The sequence below is a fragment of the Gossypium raimondii genome, chromosome 7, assembly GCF_025698545.1.
Source record: "Gossypium raimondii isolate GPD5lz chromosome 7, ASM2569854v1, whole genome shotgun sequence".
In the NCBI taxonomy this organism is placed as follows: domain Eukaryota; kingdom Viridiplantae; phylum Streptophyta; class Magnoliopsida; order Malvales; family Malvaceae; genus Gossypium; species Gossypium raimondii.
The window spans coordinates 24,918,158-24,928,366 of record NC_068571.1 but is presented as its reverse complement, the minus strand read 5'-3'; the positions used below and the strand labels follow the sequence as shown (position 1 = coordinate 24,928,366).

The following is a 10,209-nucleotide window of genomic DNA, read 5'->3' as shown; positions in this document are numbered from 1 at the left end:
ACGACGAAGGAGGTCGTTCTAGTCTTCCCATGTAGAATTCTATGGTCAAGCCGAATGGCATAACCAAGAACACATAGTGTCCTTCATGGGTTCAAAAAGTAGTTTTATGAATGTCTTACTCACACATACAAACTTGGTGATATCTGGATCGAAGGTCTAATTTGGATAATACAGTGGCTTCTCCCAATTCATCTAAGAGCTCTTCAATAACTGTATTGAAAATTGATCCTTGATGGTGAATTGATTAAGTTGTCTATTATCAACACACATGCGCCAACTTCCATCTTCTTTCTTAACCATGACTATAGGAGATGCAAAGGGACTAGTATTGTCTCTTATCACACCAGTCTGTAACATTTCCTGGACTAATTTTTTGATTACATTCTTTTGTATGGCAGGGTACTTATAGGGTCTGACACGAACCACTTTAGTTTCATCTTGTAAGGGAATCCGATGATCCTGTGGCTTATGTGGAGGGAGGCCAGTGGGGGGTTGGAAAACATCATCAAATTCTTGCAAGAGATTGGTCAATGCAGAGCTTGAGCTGGATAGTGGTAATGACAATATCAATTGAGCATAAACAGACAACATCATAGGACAAGGGCCAATGTCTAACAGACTAAAATTCTTAGAAAGCTGGTCACCAGATACCAATTGAAGACTTCCAGGTGGAATGCCTTTGAGTAAACATTTTTTATTTTGGTATTGAAATTGCATGGTCAAAAGGTCAAAATTACGTACAATAGGTCCCAATGAACCCCAAGTACTAAGTCACAGCCTTTGATTGGTAAAACCAAAAAATTTGTATTGAATTGGAGGTCTTGAATTGTCCAAGTAATTGATTTGCACAAACCTTGAGTTAATAATTTGTCACCACTAGCAGTGAGCACCTTTAGTCTATCTGTAGAAACTATTGATAACTTCAATTTCTTAGCTAATTAAGAGTCAATGAAATTGTGGGTGCTCTTTGTATCTACCAGAAGGATCACTTCCACTTAACCGAGATGTGGGCTGCCAGTCTCATAGTTTGGGAACCTTGAGTACCCTGCATTGCATGTAGGGAAAGGACTGGGGAAGAAGGAATGACATCAGACTCATCTGTCTCCAACTATTTCGAGCAGTCTTAAAATTCCTCAATGGTTGGACTCTTCAATGTTTCAACAGCAGCAGCGAAAGGATCGATCACTAGTTGATATAGTTGCGCCTTGTTGCACCATGGCCTGGTGTATATTTAGAAGAACACCAGAAACACATACCCCGTTTTCTCCTATCGTCCATTTCAGATTGAGAAAAAGATTTAGTTGGCAATTTAGAATTATTAACAAGTGACCCCCTGTAGCTTGTATGCTAACATTAGAGCTAAGAACTTTATACCCTTAAGAAGTTGAGTGCACAAACCCTGTACCCTTGCCGTGAGAACTTGACAACATGGTTTTTGAATATATAGACCCTTCATTCAATATGATGTGCTTCTCAGAGGTCCCTTTCAAAATGGTTTCGACCTGTCTAGCTACCAAATATCCATCAACAAGATTTTGAGGTTTAAAGAGCTTAAGTTATTGACTGACCTCAAGTTGTAAGTTGTTGATGAAGATACTCAAGGTATGTCATTTAGGAAGGTGTATTTGGTTTAGGGTGGGTTTGGATAGGTGATTGCATGCGGTGCGGTGCGTTTAGCTTACTTTTTGTCTTATGCTACAGTATCGCTACAGTATCTAATCTCATCACCACCGCTTTTTTTACACTAACCATAGGTAAACGCACCACTCATCCAAACCCACCCTTAGTAAACTCACAAAACGATCATGAAACTGATCCACAGTGCCTTGTTGTTTAAGAGAGACGAGTTTCTCTATAGGATCCTGATAAATATTAGACCCAAATCAAGTTTGTAAGCCACGTGTATAAACTTCCCATGTCAACTGATGCAAACCCCCTTGCCTCTACGCGAATAAATGGTGCCAGTCCAAGGCTTTACCCTCCAAATGTAGCATGACCAACCGTACCTTGGTATGGTCATCCACTCCCTCTGCCTTAAAAAATTGTTCCAGTTTGGACTACCACCCCCTGAAATTAGTACCATCAAATCAAGGACATTCATATCGAAACTTTAACCTTGGGCTCCAAGGACGTGCAACGTGCAAAAGGGCCTACAGGATCGAGATCTACCTTAGGTGATAGTATAAAAGAGTCACAAGGAGGAAAACCAGGAGGAGATTTTCCGAGTATTTCCTTCCCTTTACTCTGATTGATACTGCCAGTTCCCCCATGTTGTGGTTGACCGAGGAACTGCTCGAGCACGGAGTACAACTCAAACCTCATATCACCTTTAAATCTTTCCTGAAACTCCTTGAGTCGTGTGTCCAATTTGGCATCAATGTCGACTCGCAGTTGAGATAACTCCTGCTGAAGTTGACCCATTTCCTTTTGTAGTTTGGTGGTGATGCCGTTAGTAGCCATGAGGAATGTACTGTCTCTGATACCTTTGTGACGAACCAGAAAAAGATAGAGAATTTTAGCAGGAAGAGAAGAAAGAATCTAGAGAGATGAAAGGAGAAAGAGAGAATAATTCTTGTTTTCTTTTTCATAGCTGTTTTGCCTCCTTTCCTCGTGATTAAGACAACAAATAACCAATTACAGCTGGCATCAGTTAGCTGCCTTTCTTCCCAAAACGGCGTGTTTTACTACTACCCAATACGGGTCGTTTGACTCATGATTTAGACCTCTAAAACGGTGCGTTTACATTACGACAATTAAAGAAAACAGAACTAACATTAACTGACATAACAACAATTAAGGAAAGATTAACAGTGAATGTTTTAACCCATAACAGATAGAATGTAAAATGAATTAATTACATGATTTTAGTTTTCAACTTGAAAGAAAGTAATATATCAATTTTGAATAAACTAATGAATTTTTATTTTATTTTTAGCCTTCCATCTAATTTAAATAATTTCATTCAATGTTAAATTTTAATTAAATTAATTCTAATTTTTATTTTCAACTATTTTTTAAAATTATCAAAATATGATATAGAGGGCCAGTTCGCCATTTGAGAGAGTTGGGAAGGTTATTCTTGATCCAAAATTTCCAAGCCTAATGACGATTTTGAACCCAATTAAAAGTTTAATAATTTTTTAATAAAATTTGATTTTTTTTGAATTTTTAAACTTTATTTTAAAAATATAAAATAATTAAATATCTTTTAGTTGATACAAATAATTAATTCGTGTATAACACGAGATGAAAAATTCGTATATTATAAAAGAAGGTACCAAAATAAAATAGAAACTTTGAGTTTTGGATAACTGTTTTGTGTTCCAAAATATTTTTTTAACTATTTTTAAAGTGGGACTTATTTTTAAATTAAGTTTTTGTCATTAATAATAATAATAATAATAATAATAATATAAAAGAAAAAAAACGTTTTCATATTTAGAAAATTTCAGCCACTTCTTTACTTGCCAAGTAATAATTTTTACATGTGACCTAACATTACTCTACATTGACTTTTTATATAGGAATAATTATTTTATTTTTGGAATCATTTCTTTTAAAATGGCAATAATTTATACTACATATTCAAACTTTACCATATCTTAGTAATGAATCTTTCTTTTATAATTTACAAGATTTTAGGGTTTTGCTCAATTTTAGTGTTTTTCTAGCTTTTGTTGTGTGACCAATATGCAAATTCCAATCCTTTTTCACCTTTTTATTTTTAAAACGCTTAATTACGACAATGCCCAAAAAACTTCTCATTGACCAATACTTAATAAAATATCAACCTCAATTTCCATTCTTATAAATTTTAAATTTTTTGAACTTAATCTTAGTTCATGTACATTCTTTGATCTATAGCTAATCTATGTGTGTTTTAAAAAATTAAATTTATTTTTCACTATATTTTATTAAAAATGTGTACATTTAATATTTTGTAATTAAATGTTTTTATCGCATAAATTCCCAAATTTTATCCCTCCTCGATTAATATATTATTTCTTTCACTAACTTCATTATAATAAATTTTGGAACCCTTATTTTAGGGCTTTAAATTTCACTTTTATAAGGGTAACATTAGAGCGCCTCAAAATAAAATTGATATTACACAATAAAATTTTACTACAAAATACTCATTCTACTCTTATATATGTAATCTGCCTAAACATTGAGATTTACAAAACAAAATCTCAATACAAATATTCTATAATTTACTACAAAATATTCACCACGCATCATTCTTTTAATTTCTACAACGTAATCCAAAATTAACTTAGAGTTCTCACATTTATATTTCAATATGTTTTTGGTTGATGTTTTATGCACAGCAACTTTCTACCCAGTCGGAACAAATAAATTGAAGGTATAGAATATATAACACTACATCATCTCCTATTTTTCATTCTAAGCAATCATCATAATCAACATTTTACAACTTTAATAATTTTCCTTTTGCTTTTCTTATATAACATATTGAAGCAAGGTACACAACAACAGATTCATTTCCTTATTACAACTACTCCAAATTTCTTTACTTCTCTATTTTTAACCTTATCATATTCTTAATTTCTTTTAATTCAGCTGAATTAATTCTTCTTTACCGACCATATCTAAATTTTTATTACTTCTAAATAAAATTTATATTATAACCAAGAACGAAGTCGAGATTTTTTCTAAGGGATTAAAACTTAATTATAAAATTTTAAGAGATCCAAATGTAGGTTTACAATGTATTATTTATAGTTCCATTATTTTTTAAGGGATTAAATATATTTTTTATTTTTCATATTTAAGGGGCTAAAGTTCAGTTTTATTATAAATTAATTTACAATTTTATTATTTTTAAAGAGATTGAACTAAAAAATTTCATTTTTAGGGGATTAAGGCCCTGCCAGCTAGAACTGTTCATTGGTCAGGGCTTCCCGCCCAAAATTTTGGAGGGTTTGAACAAAAATATCAGGCCCGAAAAATGAGTTTGAGCAAAAAAATAAGTCTGTTTAAACTCAGGCTTGAACAGTCAATACCCAAGCCCAATTCGACCCATTTTTAAGTTTATAATATTTTATATTATGTTATTTTTATATATTATGTAATTTAGAACACATTAAAAAAATAAACATATACTAAATATATAATATTACTCTAATGTAAACATTAAAATAATGTTAAGATGACTATATAAAAATTCTCAATAAATAAAAAATTTATAAATTTATAAAATATTAAAATATTAAAATAAAATAAAATAAAATTTTTTTAAAAATAAAAAATAATATGGGCGGACCTAAAATGAGCTTGGGTTAGTCTTTTGCAAATATTGACGAATTTGGATAAAATTTTAAGCCTATATTCAAGCCGAACTTGGACAAACGTAAAAAATATTAATATCATTTTTAGACTCAACTCATGAACACCTCTACTATCACCCGTTAACTTCTATGTTTCTATTACTTCATACTATTTAACAATTGGAAATTCAATTCAATATAATTTTCAAAATGCCTTAGCACACCTTTTTTTTTTCAATAAAGGTTAGTAATTATATTAAAGAAAGTATTTATAAACAATTTTATTTACGTTCATGAAGAAAAATTAGTATATAAAATGCAATCTCCTTGAGAAATATAGACAATTTTAATAAAATTATTACATATTCATGATTTCAAATACTGTAAGAATATACTTACTTTTCGTTTCCGTGTAATGTTATTCATCATGTGAGTTACATAATTTTACTACACTTATTGCAATTTTGATGGTTTTATTTTTCCGTTTATCAATTACTCTTAAATTTTAGTATATTAATTAATATTAATACTTATACTCAGAGCCACAACCAATGCTTTAATTATCTTTCTCATGTTTTATTTAAACATTGACATCCATACTTACCATTGTTAAACTTTACGTGCAATCTTTTAGCTAATTTGAAATAAAATGATTATTTTATCTCTAATTGATTAAATTAATAATAAATAATAAATAAATAAATAAAAGAATTTAAATTCTTGTTGAACAATTAAGTGGAGCAATTAAATTCTACAATAACTCTATTTTATTCAAGTAATTGACATTATAAAAAGGGGTCAACTAAGCCACTTTAGACTAGGGACACAAGTTCAGGAAGCCAAGAAAATCTCTATAGAATTCTCTGAAGAAGCCGAAGAACTTGAAGGAATTCTAAAGAATATCACATCAATTCTGAAGAAAAGCTGCCTTCCTATCTAGTTCAACCACAGAGAAGAAGCCAAAAGTCATTTATGGAGAAAGCCACATTTCGATCCAAATCAATTGAAGAAAGGAGGTCTAAACCCGTTTCAAGAGCAAGTCGCCATGACATTTGAAGCAGTCCACATCCATCCAAGGCCAAGTTAGGTGACCCATGGATCGAAGCCAGATTGGAGAGAAGAATCAAATGAGGTTTTCTTTGTATTCGAGAAAATTTCAAATATTGTAACTTCCTTTCGAAGTTATTAATAAATTTGACTCCAAATTTTCAAGTCAACTTTTGACTCAAAATTTGTGCGTACGAATTTCTGGCACGCCTGGTAGGACAATCTTTTCCTTTCATCTCCTTTTGAAAAGTCAATGTTCAAAGTTGCTATGGCCTCAAAGAAGACCATCATCAGCAAGCTCACTGAAGCAAATCTTGCAGTTTGTTTAGCTTTATCATCAAGCACTAATGTCCCTACTCATCCCTATGACACTAAGCAAAAGATGAAAGCTCTCATTGAGTTATTTGGTTAAACTTCTTCAATGCTTAATGACAATTCAATCTATGATTCTTCTTTACCAACGCATGACTCAGAAGAAGTCTCTCCTCATGAATTAAGTGTAGCTAGCCACTTACCATTCAAGGAAAAATATGTTAAATCAAGTGAACATGTCATTCCAACATCTCCCCTAAAGCCCAATTCCGAAGTCTAACTGCAAGCCTTAAAGACAATAGAAACAGTGAAGAGTCTAATTGCAAGCCTTAAAGAAAAAGATGATCAGATGGCCTTCATGATGAAAATGATCATTGATCTTACTAAGAAGTGGCCCATCAATAAAGAATTTCAACATGAGAATTAACCAAAGGAATTTGTATATAGATATACATTGCCGAATTGATTTGTATTTAGATATACATTGCCGAATTGATTCGTATTTGGATATACATTGCTGAATTGATTTGTATATAGATATACATTGCCGAATTGATTTGTATTTGGATATACATTGTCAAATCGATTCGTATTTGGATATACATTGCGAATTGATTTGTATATAGATATACATTACCGAATTTATTTTTATTTGGATATACATTCTTGAATTGATTCGTATTTGGATATACATTGCGAATTGATTTGTATATAGATATACATTGTCGAATTTATTTGTATATATATATACATTGCCAAATTGATTCGTATTTGGATATACATTGCCGAATTGATTTTTATATGTATACATATATATTGCCGAATTGATTTGAGCATTGGATGATTGGTTTCGTGCATAAATTGATTTAATTATGAAGTCAAAAGCTTAGAATGAACCTTAGGAAATGTATTAGATATTGATGTCATGATATTAGGACTTTCAAGGTGTGATTTCGTGTAAAACCATGTCTGGGACATTGGCATCAAAATGAGAAAATGTGTAAGACCATGCCTGGTTAGTATCGTATATGATTCATATAAGACCCTGTCTAGGATAGTGGCATCGATATGCGTTAACATGTAAGCTCAGGGATTGTCGAAGATTATCGTCACATTATCAACCACCATTTCGGTATCTTGAAAGCTTGATATTGTGACATATGGCATGTGTAGACTATGTCAAATTTTGAATTGTATATAAGTTGCCATGCGAAATGGCTTATTAGAGATACTAATTATTATGTATATTCGGTCATGTTATAAGCTCTTTTGGGAAGTATGTTTCAAAGTATATATATATATGATTTAGTTGGTAGATGTGTTTCGTTATAATGTAATATGAATCGATGTATGTTAGTTGGTTCGAAATGTGAGTAGTAGAATGATTATGACTTAGTTAATTTTAGTGTATGAATTATATTGTGGAATTGGTTTGCACTAAAAAAGTATGGTTTGTATATGAGATATGATTAGTAGGCATAAACTGTGATAAATGACTATGTTAGACTGTGTTGTGTTAGGTAATGCCTCTTAACCCTAATTTGATGACAGATACGGGTTAGGGGTGTTACATTTTAATTGGTATCAGAGCTACGATTTGGTCGATTCTAGGACTAAAGTAGCGTGTGAGAGTTTAGCTATACATGTCATATTTATATACTGCGATTGTGTGATGAATTTTTGACAATTCAAAATGTGTTTTCGTATAGAAAATAGATCTCGAACGAGTCGTAGTTGACGATGTTGAAAGTAATACACCCGCTCCCATTCAAGGGGCAGTGCAATCTGATTCTAGAGTTATTGCTAGTAGCCACGAAGGAGAGGCAAAGCAAGTCTTTTTCCAAATGATGAATGAGTGGTTTACAGAGTTCGTTCAAACGAATCCGGATGCTCAACAACCTCTACCCTCGCAAGTTCTTGTAGCTCCCCAAGTTATTGATTCTATACACTCGAGTAAGCTACCTATCGATAAGATTCGTAAATATGGGGCCGAAGAGTTCAGAGCTACTGTTGATGATGATGTTGAGAGAGCTGAGTTCTGGTTAGATAATACTATCCGAGTGTTTGATGAATTATCTTGCACTCCCAATGAATGCATCAAGTGTGTTATTTCCTTGCTTAGAGATACCGCGTACCATTGGTGGAATACCTTAGTATCTGTGGTTCCTAAGGAACGTGTTACTTGGGAGTTCTTTCAAATTGAATTTCGGAAGAAATATATCAGTCAAAGATTTATAGATCAGAAACATAAAGAAATCCTCGAGTTAAAACAGGGGCGCATGACAGTGGCAGAATATGAGAGAGAATTTGTGAGACTCAACAGATATGCCCGAGAATGTGTATCGACCGAAGCAATCATGTGTAAGAGGTTCGAGGATGGTTTAAATGAAGACATCAAGTTATTAGTTGAAATTCTGGAAATCAAAAAGTTTGTGGTACTTGTCGAGCGAGTATGCAAAGCTGAAGAACTAGGGAAAGAGAAAAGAAAAGCTGACTTTGAAGCTAAAGATTCACGAAAAAGATCATCGAGTAAGTCATTTCAGTCGATATCGAAGAAGTTTCGAGATGATTTTAGTCGTTCAAAGGCTGCTGTGGGTTATTATAGATGAGATCGAGACAGACCACTTGTGAGTTCGAAAGTGACCTTAATAGCTAGTGTTGGTAACATCAGACCTAATCGACCCGAGTGCAAACATTGTGGTAAACGTTACCCCGGTGATTATAGATTGAGTGATCGGGCCTGTTTTAAATGTGGATCGTTAGATCATTTCATTCGTGATTGTCCCGAGTTGGTTGAAAAGGACATTGTGCAGAATATGAGACTGAGTAACACGGCAGCTAGAAGTAGACCACCCAGAAACACAGGTAATGTGAGTAGTAGCCAAAAGGGAACTAAAGACACTACTGTTAGATCTGAAGCTCACGCACCTGCCAGGGCTTATGTTCTTTGCGCTCACGAAGAAGCCTTGTCTCCAGATGTTATTACCTGTACTTTCACTATTTATGATACTAATGTGATTGCATTGATAGATCCAGGATCAACTCATTCGTACATATATGTGAATTTAGTATCCAGTAAGACTTTGCTTGTAGAGTCTACTGAAATTGTAATTAGAGTATCGAACCCCTTAGACAAGTGTGTTTTGATAGATAAAGTGTGCAAGAACTGTCCGTTGATGATTCAAGATTTTTGTTTTCCGGCTGATGTGATGTTGTTACCATTTGATGAATTTGATATAATTCTGGATATGGATTGGCTAACGTTGTATGATGCGGTTGTGAACTACAAAAGAAAGACGATCGATTTGAGATATTAGAATAATGATATTATACAAATTGAGTCAGATGATCTGAATGGGTTGCTGGCTGTGATTTCGTCGATGAAAGCTCAGAGTTATGTGAGAAAAGGCTATGAAACTTACTTTTCTTATGTTCTTGATACAAAAATGACTGAAAAGAATATTGAATCTGTGCCAGTTGTATGTGAGTATCCAGATGTATTTCCTTAAGAGCTACCGAGATTACCACCGATTCAAGAAGTTGAATTTGGTATTAAACT

General features: G+C 33.0%; 1 protein-coding gene across 1 annotated transcript; it reads left to right on the top strand.

The window, feature by feature from the left end:
- Window positions 1-6,606: 6,606 nt before the first annotated feature.
- Window positions 6,607-9,967, top strand: LOC105763068 (uncharacterized). The gene is made up of 3 exons (XM_012581126.2): window positions 6,607-6,657; window positions 8,360-9,245; window positions 9,414-9,967. The coding sequence occupies exons 1-3, from the start codon at window positions 6,607-6,609 to the stop codon at window positions 9,965-9,967; spliced, it is 1,491 nt and encodes a 496-aa protein (XP_012436580.2).
- Window positions 9,968-10,209: the final 242 nt, after the last annotated feature.

Bases quoted from the DNA above. Each gene is read 5' to 3' on its own strand.
- LOC105763068 (XM_012581126.2), top strand. From the start codon at position 6,607: ATGGCCTCAAAGAAGACCATCATCAGCAAGCTCACTGAAGCAAATCTT. The intron at 6,658-8,359 runs GTTTGTTTAGCT...GTTTTCGTATAG, and splicing joins TCACTGAAGCAAATCTTGCA to AAAATAGATCTCGAACGAGT. The intron at 9,246-9,413 runs GTTATTATAGAT...GTGGATCGTTAG, and splicing joins TCGTTCAAAGGCTGCTGTGG to ATCATTTCATTCGTGATTGT.